This window comes from Aristolochia californica, unplaced genomic scaffold, assembly GCF_029961685.1.
Source record: "Aristolochia californica isolate CCGP_79_NKW_82.1479 unplaced genomic scaffold, dmAriCali1.0.hap1 SCAF_4, whole genome shotgun sequence".
In the NCBI taxonomy this organism is placed as follows: domain Eukaryota; kingdom Viridiplantae; phylum Streptophyta; class Magnoliopsida; order Piperales; family Aristolochiaceae; genus Aristolochia; species Aristolochia californica.
In genome coordinates this window covers 6,470,827-6,488,986 of record NW_027182103.1, presented here as the reverse complement: position 1 = coordinate 6,488,986, position 18,160 = coordinate 6,470,827, and the positions used below count along the sequence as shown (strand labels likewise).

The 18,160-nt window shown below is 39.3% G+C and overlaps 1 protein-coding gene across 2 annotated transcripts in view; it reads right to left on the bottom strand.

The window, feature by feature from the left end:
- The window catches only part of LOC137963813 (uncharacterized), a 74,465-nt gene extending 62,813 nt beyond the window's left edge, over positions 1 to 11,652 (bottom strand). For both annotated transcript variants that reach the window (XM_068811018.1, XM_068811019.1), the window contains exons 1-4: positions 11,489 to 11,652; positions 8,996 to 9,996; positions 7,978 to 8,671; positions 7,685 to 7,769 (exon numbers count right to left, since the gene is read on the bottom strand). In XM_068811018.1, coding sequence (XP_068667119.1) covers positions 7,685 to 7,769; positions 7,978 to 8,671; positions 8,996 to 9,632 — 1,416 coding nt within the window. In that variant the 5' untranslated portion in view covers positions 9,633 to 9,996; positions 11,489 to 11,652. The remainder of the gene's footprint in view (positions 1 to 7,684; positions 7,770 to 7,977; positions 8,672 to 8,995; positions 9,997 to 11,488) is intronic.
- Between the last annotated feature and the right edge of the window lie 6,508 nt (positions 11,653 to 18,160).

Below are 18,160 nucleotides of genomic sequence, written 5' to 3'. Positions count from 1 at the left end.
TGGGAGGTTCCGAATTTTGCCAATTTATCAGCCAATGAATTGCCTGATCTAGGAACGAGGTTTCAATTACAATGAATGGATGACACAATGTCGGCAATACAATCAGTGATTGGCCAGTGGCGCCGAGGGGAGCTTTCTTTTGAACACAAGCTGATGAGAGTCTTTGAGTCACCTTCAATAATCAACTTGCCATGGAGCCGCTCTTTAAAGATTTAGAGGCCGAATAGAAGAGCACTCACTTCAGCAGTATTTGAATCAGCAATACCCACCGGCCCTGCATAGGATAGAATAGGGTCTCCACTGCTGTCTCTGAAAACACCACCTGCTCCAGCCGGCCCAGGACAGCCTAAAGCACTGCCATCAAAATTGAGTTTGATGCAGTCATAAGGGGGACGATCCCAGGTGGCTGTAACCAAATTCCTACAGGTGCCCGCCATGTGTGCTATCAAACCCCAATTTTCTCGAAAGAATACGCCTGATAAAGAAATTCCTTCCTAGAATGTAGCCAGCTCGAGATAAGGCCCACTGCCTGAGAAGCTATATTATCCGGGTTGCTAGCCTTGGAATTGAATCTCCGGTTGTTTCACTCTAGCCATATACACCATGTTAAAGGCGTTGAGGGGGCATTGGGAAGAGAAAGGTCGAAATCCAAGGCGGATTTCGATTTCGACGAGTTGTTGGCGTGGTAGGCGCCTTTCTGGGTGAAGGGTGATTGGATGGGGGGTTTCCGAAAGATTTTTTCGGTAGCCCTAGGGGCGATTGCATTGAAAGGACAGATTTCCCATCAAACTTTGGGACAGGAAATAGCCGCAAGAGGATTTGACGAGGCAGTTTTGGGGAGTGTGGGGGATTTTTGGGTGTTGATATGATGGCTTTTGAAGGAGGGGAAGTCATGGGTGGGGCTCGAGGAAGGATATGGGGCTGACGAGTGATCTGGTAGAGGGAAGGGATTTCGGAACTGGACTCGAGAATGTCAAATGGATGATGCTTGCCGAGGTGTCAGTTCAAAAGAGAAGTTAAATTACATATTTCAAAATAAATATCCCAATGCTGCCAGGGAGGAGAGGTTGACTTTGCACACTAGTCAATGACAATCTTGGAGTCACCTTCAATAAGTAGGGGGCCCACTTTGTTAAAGTTGGTAGGTTCTTCCCAAAAGGATTAGATTTAAGTTAGGAGGCCTTTTTACCACATCACAACCCCAAAACATCCATGCCCATAAAATATGGGAGACTATCCTCCCATAAACAACCCTCTCACTTCCAAACAACCAGTCTAAGAGATGGAGGATTGAACAAAACTCCACCTTGTATCCTTGCATAAATGAATAAACCATCCCAAGTTGTAGACTAAAAACATATCCAGCCTCCTATCACTTCATCAATCCCGTCATCGCCCTCGACCTCACCTCCTCTCCTTGTGCCTCCGTCCATCAGTCAAACTGCCCAGGCCCATAGCCCGAGAAACCTATCTCCCTCAACCCTTGCCTCTTCCCCAAACTCTTGCCTCATCGCTTTTTGAGGCCAATCTATCTCGAAAACCACATCCGACCCAACCCAAGTCTCCCCCATTTTTTCTCATCTATCCTCCCGAGACCTATCCACATTGGAATCCCCACCCAATCAACTGCCACCTGCTTCTCCCCCACCTCCTGACACCGGGGCGAGAATCTCAAGGAACACCCTTCCCCCACCACCCTCGAAACCCTCCCCAAATCTCTTGTCTCCTCACCCATACCCCTTCCCCCAACCCTACATCTACCCCCGGCATACAAACAACAGTTAGCCGTCAACATCGTCCTGAAACAATAACACCCCCAATTCACTCAGAAAATCCATCCTGCCTTCGTCACCCTCAAGCCCAAACCTGAAATCCCCCCTGCCTCTATTCCTTCACCCTGGACATTTGTCAGTTTTCAACTCCTCGAGCCCCGACACCCCCTCCATCAATCATTCCCTCTACCCGAGGCTTATCTACCTCGAAACCCACATCAACTCCTGAAAAATCTCCCACACTCCCCAAAACTGCCTCTATGGCTGCTTCTTGTCCCAAAGCTGGATGAGAAATATGCCCTTTCAATGCAATCGCCCCGAGATCTACAGCTACCCAAAAAATCTTTCGAAAACCCCCCATCCAATCACCCTTCACCCAAAAAGGCGCTTGCCACGCCGACTACTCGTCCAAATCGAAATCCGCCTGGGGTTCCGACCTTTCTCTCCCCAATGCACCCCACATCTGTCGAAGTCCTGAATAAAGTCGGCTCTGATCATTGGCCTATTCAAATCAATACTCACCCTCCGACTTGGGGGCACTCTCCTTTTCGGTTCGAAAATTCCTAGACCCTAATTGAGACCTTCAACTCTTCCCTTCCTGTCTGGTGGCTAGAACTGGAGCATCACCCCAACCCGGGCTGGGCGCTTCCTCTCAAAATAAAAGCCCTGAAGGCGAAGATCCACTCTTGGTCCATAAATCATCATGTTGTTGCTGCTTCTCAGAAAAACTCGGTTCATCGTCACATCTCTGAGCTCGATATACTCGTAGAGCAAAGGTCTATTTCTCCACCTGATTTACTTCTTAGAAGTCAATTAAACTTAAAATATTCAAATTTGCATCGTTGTGAATTTGTTCACTGGAAACAGAGGGCTACATTTCGCTGGATGGCCAAGGGGGATGGAAATACGAAGTTCTTCCATGCCATTGGCTCAGCCAGGAGGAAGGCTAACCGTATCAATTCTCTCTGTCATGAAGACCAAGTGATCACAGATAGCTCTTCCATTTCTAATATTCATGTGATGTTCTTCTCAGAGATGTACACCAAAAAGCGATTCAATCGGCCAAAATTGCCACAGCTCGATTACCTGCGCATCTCTTCCTTGGATGCGTCTGATCTAGAAAGACCTTTCAGCACAGAGGAAATCGATTTGGCTGTATGTGGGCTCCCGAAAGATAAAGCTCTCGGGCCTGATGGTTTTAATGGTGAATTTTACCAAAAATTGTGGGATACCATCAAATCGGATGTATATGATTTTGTCCAAATTTTCCACCAAGTCGACATTACCCATAAAGCCGTCGGGGCTTCTTTCATTGCTCTAACCCCAAAGAAATCCCCCTTTACCCTCCCCCCAAGACTTTAGACCAATAAGCCTCACTACCAATTACTTTAAAATCATCGCTTGTCTGCTGGGAAACTGTCTTAAGGCCCACCTTTTCGAAATCATAAACCCCTACCAAAGTGCTTCCATTCGGGATAGGAATATCTTGGACTCTTCCATGGCTGCTCACAAACTCTTAGACTCTTTCAAGAAATCAAATCGGGCCAAATTCGTCCTTAGAATAGATTTTGAAAAAACTTTTGATCGAGCAAATTGGAAATTAATAGATTACCTCTTCGACCAAATGAGTTTTGGGACTAGGTGAAAATTTTGGATGAGATGTTGTATCTCTACTGCATCATATTTTGTCCTTGTAAACGGAAAGTCGTGCGGTTTCTCCAATGCTACAAGAGGCATCAGACAAGGTGCCTCTATCTCCTTTCCTCTTCACTCTCATCGCGAAGCATCTTGCTTCTCTGGTCTGATTTGCTAAAAACTCGGGTTGGCTCAATCCTGTCTCTGATGACCCAAACCAAGATATTCTGATTCTGCAGCATGACGATGATACAATACTCTTTGGAGAAGGTACAATGAGTCAGATCTCCCACATGAAAGTTTTGCTCAACCTTTTTGAATTGTCTTCTGAACAACAGGTAAGTTGGGCTAAATCATCCATTTTTGGCTTCAATATTGAACCTTCGGTTTTAAATTCTATGGCAAGATATTTGGGATGTAAAGTAGCTTCCCCTCTGGACACATATTTGGGTCTTCCTCTGTCCCCTGTTTTACCCTCAAAATCCGCTTGGCACCCTGTCATTGAGCGTCTAGAAGGCAGACTTGCTTCCTGGAGAGGAAAATTTTTGTCCAAAGCTGGTAAGCTTGTACTTATCAAATCTTGCCTCCATGGTATTCCTTCTTATTTTCTTTCCTTGTACCGATGCCCAGCTTCTGTTCAAAATAGAATTAGTTCCTTAAAATGAGATTTTTATGGGGTGGGCAAAATGGGGAAAGAAAATATTACCTTGTTAAATGGGCTGATGTTTGTCAACCTATTGTAATGGGTGGTCTTGGGATCTGTGATACTGCAACAAAAAATTCTGCCTTGCTTATAAAGTGGATCTGGAAATTTAATATGCAACCGACTTTGATATGGTGAGGCATAGTTGCAGCCAAAGCAGAAAAAATTTCTGGCTGGTGGACCGAAGGTGGAAGATATTATAAATTATTTCCTGTGTGGAAAAAGATTGCACAGATGTTGCCTGCTTTCAAAAATGCCTTCAAGTGTTACAATGGTACTGGCTTTCAAACAAAATTCTGGACAGACTGGTGGTGGGCCCAAGCAGCTTCAATACCAGCCATTGTCAAATATTTTCTCTGGCTAGAAACAAAGTTGTGACCATATCTGCAATCGGGCTAGATTCTGGTGAGTGGAACTTGAACCTTCGTAGAGTGCTAACGGATGTCGAAGCTATTGAAGCTGCTGATCTTCTGTCGAGTTTATCGTCGGTTCGACTCAGAAATGCACCGAACTCTCTCATTTGGACTCCATGCCCGCAAGGTACGTTTTCTACTGCCTACAACTTCCTACTCTCTCCCTCCTCTGCTCAATCCAGCCACCCTGCTGCCATAGCATGGTCCTGATTCGTACCTCCGAGAGAGAAATTCTTCATTTGGACCGCATTTCAAAACAAAATTCTGACATCTGATTCATTAATTCGCCGAGGAACAAAAGTTTTGGATCCCTTGTGCCCGTTTTGTCAAACCACTCCTGAAACCGTGGATCATATTCTGTTACATTGCGATTATGCCCATTCAGTCTGGGCCGAACTCATGACGATAATGGAAATCTTCTCTTCTCTTTTGCTAGGCCAATTGGCGTCGCTGATTCAATCACTGCCGAGCTTTCTGGGTTATATAATGGTTTGAAACTTTTTCATCAACGGCTGGTGGGGCCTCTTTGCGTCGAAGGGGATTCAAAAGTCGTCATCAATTGGTGCAAGAAGTCTTCTAAGCCTCCTTGGAGGCACTGGAAGATGGATTTCACCAACCATGCCCCATGGAAGGAGTTCTCCCTCCTCCCCCCCCCCCCCCCCCCCCCCAAACCAGAGGAAAAGGAGGGCAAGAGTAACCCCAAAAACATGAAAGGGGGGGTGAGAGCAAACAATACCTGAAAAACTCTCTTCATGAGCAAAGAGAAATGTTCTAAAACTAAGTTCTCACCCAAGTCAACTGGGAAAAAACTCTGGGTTTGTATCAATTTTTTTATAAAAACTTGCCAAGTTATTTGGACTAGACAAAAAAAAACCACCAAACCAAGTAGCTGCATTAGGCTCGAACAAGTTCAAAAGGTGGCTTTAATTTCAATTTTCAACATCAATCTTGTGTTATGGCATAAGAAAGCAAGAAAAAGCTATAAGAATCCTTTGTAGCATGTGCTCAAGTGAAAGAGGTTATTTTTATTTTACATATTTCTTGCACAACAAAGAAGTTCTTTTTCTCTCGTGTTCTATGTGCCAAGAATTGGTAAATTTGCCCTTAATAATTGCATTTTGCTCTTTGAATGTGTAATAATGGTATCAAACACACCTAATGATCACGGTACCATGAAATCAGCACTTCTCAATGTGCATTGTCCTCGAGATTTTTATGGTTTATATTCTTTTTATACACTATAAAAAAAAATTACAACTATCTACAAATTTCCTTGGCAAGGGAGGCAGCCAAGCAATTAGCTGATGTTAGAACATGACTCCAATTACAAACACAAGAGCTATCTAGCTCTAGAATTTCAAAAAAAGAGGACCAATGACACCGAGGAGGCTCTCTTCACCTAGAGCACCAATTGATACTTTTGGAATCACCCTCGACATGAAGAGAACCCCGGAATTTATCTCTGAATATCATAAGCTTGAAGCTCAAAGAAAAAGGAGTGAGCAATGCCAAGAAGGTCCACAAACGTGACTTGGATGATGCCCAAAGAGTTTCTAAAAACTCCCCTAAAACCCGAAGGCCTCAAATTACGAATAGAGGAATCATCAAAATTGAGTTTTATCATACTAGGATCCAAGGGCAACCAAGCTTCAATACAAGGAGGATAGTAGTGGGCAAGGCGCGAGACCTAGAACCAGTAGCGCCTGACAAGGTCACTTCTACATCTTCAAAGAAAGGAAGAGAACCAAGCCAAGGGACCACCTAAGGGAAGGCTTTCCCAGCAACTCTCTGCCAAGAGAAGGAAGTCGATCGAAAGATTCTTCCATTTCTCACATTCCAAATAATCCAGGGGGCAATAAAGAGGCAAGTTTGAGACATGACTTGGCCAAGGACGGGGAGCTTAAGACTGGCGCCGATTTGGATGGGGCTTGAGAGGTTGCTAGGCAAATACACAAAAATTTCAAACTGGCTGAAGAAGTAACTCCAAATGCACCAAGTAAAATGACAATGGACTAGAAGGAGGTGAAGAAATAATGAAGTATATCTTGAAGCCTGCTGAGCATTTGTTTGAGCACCTCCTACATCTGGCTCTATCGAGCTCAAATTTGACAAGAGCTCATTGGGGAACCCTGACCCCGCAAATTATGGTGGTATATTCAAAGAGTGTGGCAACTCTGCTATCCTTCTCTCTCACAGTGGGACCTCTTGAGATTGCGGATGCAATCTCTGCTAAAACATCTGCTACGGTCAAAGCCTCTATGCACAAGCTTAGCTTAATTAGTCCTCAGTAGCCTATTTTTTTTGTTGTTTGTCCTTTAGTTTTTTTGTTTGTGGTCAGTCTGTCTTGTTGTAATTGAGGTGACCTCCTAGCTTATTGGTGGCTCCTCCACCCTATTCAATTCTCTCTTTAATGAATTCTTATCAATTTTCCCAAAAAAAATTAAAAAATTAACAATAAAGAAAAACTAAGGCAACTTTACATGTTTACACATTTACCCACATTCATTTTAGTTAAAATTGGGTTCACATCCAACCCTAAACGACAAGACAAAGTTAAGAAGCATTTTCGCAAGTAATAACCATTGGCTTTTCCGGATATTAACCCATGTGAAATTATTCTCGCTAATACCCCCTCATGTCCAAGCTTATTCAAAAGAACAATAAAACTGATATATGAACAATGCAAACAAGGCAAGCCCCAACAAGACTGATATCCTACTTTGTTACCGTATTCCAGTTGGGTCTAAGTGAATTCCAAAATGACTAGCCAAAGTTAAGCATTTTCTCACCAAATAACCACAAGACTTTTCCTAATATTAACCCACATAGGATTATTCTCACTATGGGTACGTAAAATTCCATATTCAATTATCTTCCACACTAAGACAGGTTTAATGTAATACTCTCTGAATTTGTAATGACTTTGTCAACTGTTCTGAAGTCATTGCATGAAAGATAAAAGGGTTGACAGAATCAATCATGGCCTCAACAACAAATAAAGCTCCCCCAAAAATTATAAATTTTAGCCTTTGGATTGCTAGATTGGGTGGGGGGATTGGGTTCTAATGTGAGGTCTTAGGTTCAAGTCTCACCAACATATGGGGTTCAACATTTAACAAAAAATATACAAGATTTAAAGAAGCAGAACAGATGGCACAAACCTTGGAATCAGAAACCTCATACGCTTCACAACTTTTCTTCTCATTGCATAAGCAAACCTGCTGAATTTTTGAATCATTGACAACCCTGCCAATATTAAGCCAAAATGAAACAGTTTCCATAAAGCAAATCTCAATAAAAGAAAAAAAACGCTGGTCACCACTATTTTAAAAATAAAACTGTTCAACAAATTTCTTTTTATTCACAGACAAAATATTCATGATTAAATTGCAGTAGAAATGATGTCAACTAAAAGCAGGGCAAACTGAAATATTCAGTAGCAAAGAAAATATACCCTTCAGGTTTAGTGCATGCCAAACAAACATCTGACAATCTACCCCAATTTCTGCTAGAAGTGGACAAGTAAATGCCATCACTGGAATTCTTGCTGTTCCAAGCAGCTGAACTAGCTACTGTATCAGAAGCATCTGAATGCAGATTTGGAGCACTTGTCTTTTTCAAGTGTCCAACTGTGGGACCCTCCTCCACTTCAGATTCAGCAGTTGGAGACTTTCCTTCAGAAGGAATGACCACGTTCATTTGAGGGCTTGCTGGGCCTTCCTGCATGGGGCAAACCATTTTAGCTCTCTCCACACTGTCCACAGCCCTTTCCAATTTCTTCTTTTCTGTCACCATATATTCAGCTGGAGACACTTGCAGTATCCTATTACTATCTTCAGATTGGCTATCTCTGGAATCCGACCCATCAACTTTGTTAGAACAAAATTTGCGTTTTTTGCTAAAAGTAGAAACCTCTGCTCTATCACCATCATTTTTTGAAGAATCATCAACAAGTTTTCTCGGAGTACTACTAGATGCTTCTATTGTTTCTTCACCACCTTCCTCTGAATGTTTCTCTTTCAAAAGCTCCCCCTTCTTACCACTGCATTCATCTACACCTTCCTCGGCTTCTTTCAAACTGCAGGTGCCCAAATTTTCAGGAGGTCCTTTTGAAACACTACCATTTCCTCTTGAACTGTTATTAGGAGCTAAAAGACAATAAAAAATTAAAAGCAAATTAGACAACACTTAGCAAGACATAAAGAATCTGATGAACCATTATTTATAGGCAACTAATTAGCAAGCAAACCACATTACACACCACCGCACTAGATCATGACATATGAGAAACTTAAAAGGCATACGAGCAAATTATTAAGACAATAAGATTTTCTTTTAATGTTGAATATGCAAAGAAACATACTACACCTAACATTCTGGTGATATAGAACATCAAACACAGGCTGCATTCCATTACGTAAATATATCAAAGAACAATATCCCAATGATCAAAGAATAAAAATGTTACACACCTGATTGCTTAAGCTTCTTCAGTTGAGGTCCCAAAGAATTCCTGTAAGTACGTGCATCCAATCTCTTCTTTTTTAAAGGTGTACCAGCATTCTTGCTACCTACTTTCTCAGTTTTGCCCCAGTCATCAGCAGTAGTTGCTCTGTCAGCTGCATTGCCAACTCTCTTCTCTGACTTTTTAACAGCAGAAGTACTATAACTCTTTTCAGATTTTTTTGTAACTGAGGAACTTGAGCTTTTGTCAGACTTCCTTGAAGATGAAGAACATGAACCTCTGTCAGAATTTCGTGAACCAGACCCCTTTAGCACCTGACGCTTCTCCCATCTCACATATCTTCTTGAAGGACTTGGAGTAGTTTGCTTCTCAAGACGCACCGATTTCCTTTTAGACAGAGGAGCTGATGGAGCTTGACTTTCCACTTTCTCTGGCCTTTTGCTATTCGATGAGGGGTTCAACAACTGCTGTTTCTTAGAAGATGCTTCTCTAGCAGATCTTCTCAGCGTTGATGTGTCAGTTGTAGCAGAACCAGAGGCAGTTGAAGTTTTCAAGTCTTTCAACCTTCCACCACTATTTGCAGTCTTTGAGCTTCTACTATCTTCATTCTTCACTCTTCGAGCAGATCTAGTGACACTTGTCATTGTACTCAGAAACTTAAATGAATAAGTTAGCAGTTCTTTGCTAAATACATAGCTGATTTTTTCAAGTTAGGCGGGAATCTTCACAAACATCCATAGATCCTAGAAGTGTAGATATCGCAAATAAAAGGGTGATTTCAACTTTCTGGACAGATATTAGACCCATGGTAACCACTATGGAAGCTAAAAAATAAAAGCTGGAAAGTAATAATAATAACCCAAGAAACATCTAAAGTTTGTGCTCACTGACTTAAATTGGCTGCTCAACTGCGTACTATGATATCTCATCCCTTCTTCCTTTAGGTTAAAATCCTGAAAATGAACAAAATTCTTTTTGCCAAGTCACAGCCCATTCCATCTGCAAACACTGCATATAACAAAACCCAGAACAAATAATTAAAACCTCCCATTGCTAACCTGAAGCTGTCCAGACAAAAAAGAAAATACGGTTAAAAAGTTAAATGAACATGTAAAAAGGACAAAAGCCAGAGAAGATCACAATTATAAGTGACTAAGCTTTCATTGTATCACTGCATGCTAACATTCTCACAAACTGAAACTCAGCACATTATTCAGAAATAACAGAAATTGTTTTTGGAAAAAAAAATCTCTTCTTGCAAAACCCCCACCTCCCCCAAAAAAAATCTCTTCTTGCACACCACCCCCCCCCCCCCCCTTCCCAAATTTAATAGCAACTTTCTTTGATTTTTATCAATTTTCTTTGATTCTTAAAAATCCCATTCAGTATAAGCTCTAAAAGTTATCTTTAAGATTTCTTGTTGACATATTGGACCAGATGAGTATTTAGATAACTTGATTTTATTTCTTTACATTTTCTTAATTCTTAGGTAGCTCATATTTCTGTTTAATTTCTCAAATTTCTTCTTATTATGACAGATGGACTCATGGATGTCCCCAGGTCAATGAATTTTTTATTATTTATATCAAATGTAGTAACATGTGTATTAAATCAAGTATTTGGACAAGTATTTTTTGGTTTATTTTAAACCAAATTTTTCTATGGAATTGCATCAGTCCGTCAGACGGGTCCAGTCACTAGAGTAATAAAAAGAAACACAAAAATTAATATACTTAAGTAAACTTTCAGTCTCTATCCATGGATACGTAAATACATTCCATTTACATCATTTTTTAGTGGAAAAAAGAAAACGAAGAAGAGAAAGAAGACCAAGAGGACTAGACAGAATCAAGCATTATTTAAACAATGTTTTTCCAGTTACATGAGTTCAAGCACAACGTGAAGCTTCATTAAAATAATTGACACACAAAATAGGCCTATAGGGAATCTGGGAGTCTCAAGCGTCGAAACGCCGGATCCTGTGTAAAACCTGGTCAGAAAGAATTGCTTGCCAAGTATATCCTTCCTCACTGAGCAAACTAAAACAACCAGAAAAACAAAAGGAAAGCAACGGAACAAATGGTTTGCCAAGCAAATTGCGGTTACTAAAGAATAATTAAAACAATGACAATCTCAAGTGAGTCATGCTCGACCTGCACGATAAAGCGCCGGAACAGTTGTCACCGTCATCTACTTCTATTTCCCGGAAAAAAAAATTATAACAATTTTTGCATAAGAAATGTCAAAGGAGATAGGTAGAATAAAAAAAATCTTTCATAGAATTCAGATTATAAACTACTTAGAATGGTAAATAAATTCGCAAAACTGAAGAGAAAACTGAAACCCTAGATCCCAGGAACAATGCCACTGATTCCAATGATCAAAATCGGGTCTTGCATGAAACAATTAATTGAAAACAATCAAAGGAACCAGCCGATAAAGGAAGTTAATAAACGTTGAGTAACGACAGAATAGCAGAAATATTTAGGAGTTGAAATACCTCAATTCAAGATCAGCTTCAGGTTACGCTTTCTGTGCGGCGAAGCACCGTCAAGCGTCTGCTCTTGCCTTCACGCGCAGTTCGTCTCTCACACCTGACACGGGAACCCTCCAAGCAAAAACAGGAAACAGAAAAAAAAATTATACATGTTAAATATCAAATATAAGTGCTAATAGCGTCAAACTACCAGAGCACCCGGGCGATCCATGGAAAGGCAAAAAGGCCATAATGCAATGCAAAGTGAAGAAAATAATAATAATCAAAAATAAAAATAAATTACAACAGCTAATATTTTATAAAAATAAATACTAAAAATAAAATTAAAAATGAATATAGGATTACTAATCCCCAAAATAAAATTGATATATAACACATAAAATTAAAGTTTCACTTAATAATTATTGTTCCTTTTTCCTATTTTTCTTGCATTTAAATTAAAAGAACTCTAATTTCAACATTAATGTTTTAATTAATCCAATTATTACTCCAAACAAAGATATATTATTTGTGATTAAATAAATTAAAATCTATAATAATAAATAATATTAAAAACAAAAATACAATGTTTTAATTAACCTAGTTATTATTTTAATTATTCAATAACATTATCAATATGCTATGCACATAGGATTATTAGAAAAAATATATAACTTAAATCCATAACATTAATCAATAGTAAAGAATATATAAAAATTTAAATAATCTATAAATTATGTTAAAGTTAATTATATATCCTTAACGATATAATATGTTATATATTATATATTATACATTCCAATAATAAATAATAAAATAAATAGTAATATATTAATAAAGTGTAATTTTAATAGTTAAATAATATCAATAAAGATAATATATTATGCAATACAAACAAAATATAAAAAAAAAGGTAACAAATAAACAATAAACAATCTATTGAATTTCTAAAAAAGAGAGAAATAATTAATTAACGTGTTTGTAACTGAGTATGATGAACCTCTATTTGTAATAGAGAAAACAAGTAGAATCAAATTACAAATAAACTACTCATGTTTTAATTCTCAAATGATAGCAACACCCACACTTCAAATCAGGTAAAAGGCACAACCAATGCAATAATTCAACATTCAAATTGAATTCTTACACATAAGAAAAATCAATAAAGTAATGAAAGATACCAACTTAATTAAGCTTGTTGAACCATTTATACTTCTCCATCTATTCTCCCCCTCAAGATGGGAGGTAATGACAGTGATCCCAACTTGAAACAAAAAATATTTATAATAATTATCTCCTCCATCAAGGTGTCCTAATTATCTCCTCCATCAAGGTGTCCCAAGGATAAGTGCTCAATTGAAAAAGACTCTCATAAAACAAAACATATGAGTGATAAAAAAAGAGTTGAAACCAACCTCAAAAGCATTTCAAATAAAATAGTGATAATAATCACTAAACAAGGTAGCACCCATCACTCAAAGGATGGTGATAAAAAAACCCACTTAGTGACACTAGTAGTAAAGTCTAAATGGCTTAAAAATACCCACGGTAATAAAAATAAGAAGGGGATTATAATGGCAGAAATATAAAAAATAATTTAATAAAATAGTTGGACCAAGTATAACCTCAAGAAAAATTTATGGGGGTGAGTATAACTTTTGGAGAGGACGATGTGGAAGATATGCAATCAATGCATATAAGCAAACCAACACTAGAGAGGTTATCGAGAGGATGCTTAGAAAAAAATCATCTCATTGGTTTTTTTTTGTTGTCCTTATAAGCTATGATCTTTGTGATGAAGAAAGTTACGATGGGCGCAAGATTCTACAACCATCTCTTTGGTTGGTAGCTCATCGAAGACTCAAGTCTACCACATCAATTTCCTAGTCTAGTGGTGGTGTTAGTTGGCAATCCAAGATTTGTTCCCATAAGTCCTATTCGTTTTCCTCATAGATGTCTTATATCATGGCAATAGTTTGTGGCAATACATTGTTTTTGAGAATAAAAAAGGCCTTCTGTAAAACAAAACCTTCAAAGAATAGTTTTCGATGATGTATTCTTCTTCGTCTAGGAGGCTATTTATAATATATTACAAGCCGATTTTAGGATCAATTTAGATCCTAAAATCAAGGAATAAAATAAAAAATACAATCACGGGATCGGAGGAAACAATAACGCTATACAGTTTCCTCCTATCACACTATACAGTTCAACACTCCCCCCTCAAGTTGATGCATAGATATCGGTCATGCCCAACTTGTCAATTATACCATGATATGTTTTCCCTGATACTTCCTTCGTGAGCATATCAGTCATCTGACTCTCAGATTGAATGAAGGGGAATTGTATAATCTTTGCATAGAGGTTCTCCTAGATGAAATGATGATCAACTTCAACATGTTTAGTGCGATCATGTTGAACTAGATTTTGTGCAATTGCGATAGCTGCCTTGTTATCACAGTGGAGATTCATAGGTTTGTCTTATTCAATCCCTAAGTCCTTTAGTATATTCCGTATCCATAACAACTCGCATACACCATGAGCCATACCTCGAAATTCAGCTTCAACACTTATCTTGATACTACCTTCTGTTTTTTACTTTTCCAAGTGACAAGATTTCCTTCCACAAAAGTAAAGTAACCCGACACGGATTTTCTGGTTGTTTGATCACCTGCCCAATCAGAATATGTGTATCCTTCAATACTTGATATACCATTTTTTTGAGAATAACAATCATTTTCCTGGAGCACTCTTTAAATATCTCAAGATCCGATAGATTGCTTCCATATGCTCTTCACTTGGTGCATGCATGAATTGACTTACAATGCTCACTGCATATGCTACATCGGGCCTTGTGTGTTAGGTCGATTAACCTTCCAACTAATCGTTGATAACTCCCTTTGTCTGTTGGGGTTTGATCTAGGAGAATTTCGAGCTTATGATTCATTTCCATGGGTGTCTCTATCGGTTTACAATCAAGCATTCCAGTTTCGGCTAGAAGATCCAACACATATTTTATTTGTGAAAGGAAGACTCCATGTTTCGATCTTACAACTTCAATTCCCAAAAAATATTTAAGTTGTCCTAGATCCTTCATTTCGAATTTAGTCGTTAAAAACTCCTGTAAAACTTGTATTTCACATGGGTCATCTCTTGTCACGACCATATCATCAACATATACAATTCAAGTTGTTCCTTTTCTTTCTTCGTGTTTGATGAACAAAGTATGATCTGAGTTACTTTATTTATAGCCAAAATTCTTCATTGTAGCCGAGAATCTCCCAAACCATGCTCTAGGTGATTGTTTCAGCCCGTATAATGACTTCTTCAATTTACAAACTTTACGTTGAAACAAATAAAATCTTTTAACTCTAGGTGGTAACTCCATGTAGACTTCTTCTTCTAAGTCTCCATCGAGGAAGGCATTTTTAACATCAAATTTTTGCAGTGGCTAGTCTCGATTTGCCGCTATAGATATTAGAATCTGAATTGTGTTGATCTTAGCTACTGGTGCAAAAGTATCCTGATAGTCTATCCCATACCTTTGCGTATATCCTTTTGCAACTAGTTGAGCTTTATTTCTGTCAATACTTCCATCCGGTTTGAGTTTCAATGTGAACACCCATCGACATCCAACTGTCTTTACTCCTTTAGGTTGGGAAACAAGTTCCCAAGTGGCATTCTTTTGTAGAGCCTCCATCTCTTCGTTCCTCGCCTTTTTCCATTTTGGATCAGCTAATGCATCTTGCACATTACTAGGAATAGAAACCCTGGATAATTGATCAACAGTAAATGCATACGATTTAGTTAACCTATGGGAGGACACATAGTTGTTGATTGAGTATTTGGTCTTGGCTTCTAGATCAGGTTCATATTGTTTCTTTTGAACTCCCCTATTCAATCTTTGTACATATCTGGGAGTTATATATTTTTGTAGGAAGACATGTTTCATTAGTCTTATCAAACACATGATTCGTATTTACCTGAGGAACATTCCGGGTTGATTCTTCAATTGTTGGTGCAGACGTGGGCAACTTTGAGGATTCTTCAGCAAGAGAAATTAATGATTCACTCTCGGCTTCATGGTTGGGAGCATAGTCTTGTTGCATATCATGACGGCTGAGTTGGTTAAGAAATTCATTCACTGCTTCTAACGTAGTAAACTCAGCGCCTCCGCTATTCCCTTGTTGAACATTTTCTTCACTTGAGCTCTCCCCCTGAAGAGAATTTCGAGAGACTCCCCCTGTGTAATAAGGTTGTAATTCATGGAACGAGGCATCTAGAGTTACGTGGAGCTTTCGGGTGTGTGGATCATAGCACCGATATCCATTTTGAAAATCAAAATTGCCAACAAAAACACATCGTTTGGCACATGGATGAAGTTTATTTCGCAAGACTTTTGGGATATGAACATATATAGTACACCCAAAAACCCGGGGTTCAAGATTCAGAAGATGGGGAATGAAAATTAGGGAGTACAATTTTTGTTGAGGAGTTTGAAAATCTATAACTCGAGAAGGTGTTCGATTGATAAGGTAGGCAGTAGATTTGACAACTTCACCCCAGTAAAACTGAGGCATGTTCATGCCAAAGAGGCACACACTACTTCAAAAAGTTATCTATTCTTCCTCTCTGCCAATTCATTTTGTTGGGGAGTATAGGTGCATGAGGTCTAATGCCGAATTCCATGATTGTTTAGAAAATTACCAAGGGAAGTATCGACAAACTCAGTACCATTGTCAGATTGCAAAACACAAATCTGCTTTTGGTACTGAGTGTGTACCATTTGGTGAAATTTCTAAAAAGCTAGACACACATCACTCTTTTTTATAGGCAGGGATACCCAAATCATTCTAGTGCATTCATCAATAAATGTCACAAAATACCAAACTTGAGAAATAGAGGGAACCTTTCTAGGACCCCAAACATCAGAATGAATAACCTCAAAAGGTTCAAAACTCTTATTCAAACTCGAGAAATAAGAGATACGGTGGCTCTTAGCCAGTTCACAAGTGTCACAATGAAAATTCAGATTATTCAAACCTGAAAAAATTTGTGGTCGCAATTTCTTAAGATAAACAAAGGAATGATGGCCGAGTCTTCGGTGCCATAACCATATAGTTGCTTGAGCACTTTCTTTGCTACTAGTTTGATTTGCCTGACTGATTTTTGATCCCCCATTCTCTATTAACTCCAAATAGTAGAGTTTGCCCCGTCTAATACCATAATGTTATGGGCCACAGTGAACCCCTGGTCTTGGGTTAAGTACCTATGTCTTCCGCTCCTAACTGGCCGATTCAGTAGTATTGGCTAGGTGCTTAACATTTGGTATCAGAACTTTGGCTAGGTCGCGAGTTCGATTCTCGGCAATGGTGCAGAGGCTGGATTTAAATACTGGTAGGTCCGGGGGAAACACCAGGTAACGAAACCCGGGTTGAGCCAGTGTTGTTGTGTCGCGCGCAAAGGCTAGATTAAAATACTGGTAGGTCACACCGCTGTTGTGATGCTGCAGTTGGGCCAGTGTCGTTGCGCCGTCGTGGTCATTGGCTCGCGAAGGGGGGATGTGGTGTTATGAGCCACAGTGACCCCTGGTCCTGGGTTAAGTACCTATGTCTTCCGCTCCTAATAGGCTGGTCTTTTGGGTAGTATTGGCTAGGTGCTTAACACGGGGATCACTGCCATTACCTCCCAACTTGAGGAGGAGAAGTAGAAGAAGTACAAGAAAGAGGTATTTTATTTCTTATGTTGTGAACACAAGTTTATGTGACCAAAATATTCAAGAGGGGGAGCACAAAAGTTGAAGCTTTTGCATATAAGAAAAAATATTTATATCGGATTATGATTATTCCATGGGTCCTTCTACAAGGTTTATTATTTTGGTTCATGTGTTGGAAGATGGTCGTGTTATATTCAACTGCAGCTATTATATCTCTTTGGGGACATTATTATTGAAGAAGAGGTAGCCTCATGTCATCATTTATTTTACCCAGTCAAAAAGATCAAAATTATTTGTGGTTGGGAGTCTATGACGGAGGAACTTCATCCTTGTCAAAAAGATCAAAATTATTTGTGGTTGAAAGTCCATGACGGAGGAACTTCTTCCCCGTAAAAAAGGATCAAAATTATTTGTGGTTGGAAGTCCATAATGAAGGAACTTATTATCACATCTATGTAATCCCCCCCTGTAATGGTTTTTATGTCTCATAACACTTAAGAGTCGTTGTCCTGTGGAGGGACACGGTAGTGGACACTTCAGAGCAATGCCTATAGACACATTACCGATAGAAGATGGAGTGTGCCCTACATCCAACATTAGGACTGGAGTATGAAACAATGGCTTACCGGCTAGGTGTGATTTTTACTCTCACTTATATAATGTCGTAGGGCCTCAATGAAGGACGCAACAGCGTGAGGAGGAGTATTGGAAAATGAAGGCATATTGGAAGATGTGCCATTTTGTAAGAAAAATATTCGATACATCATTTGCAGCAAGCTGGGAGTTCATGTTATTATCTCACCCCCAGGTTGAGGGAGTATTGGAAGATAAACTCAAGCCCACACGACCAAGGAAGGCCCACAAGATGGGCCCAAGCCCATAAGAAGTAGGACCCACAATGATTACCATGAGCTGGCATCCTTATCACAAAAGTTGGAAGATCAAGAAGGACTCACAAAAGTATCATATCTTATGGTCAC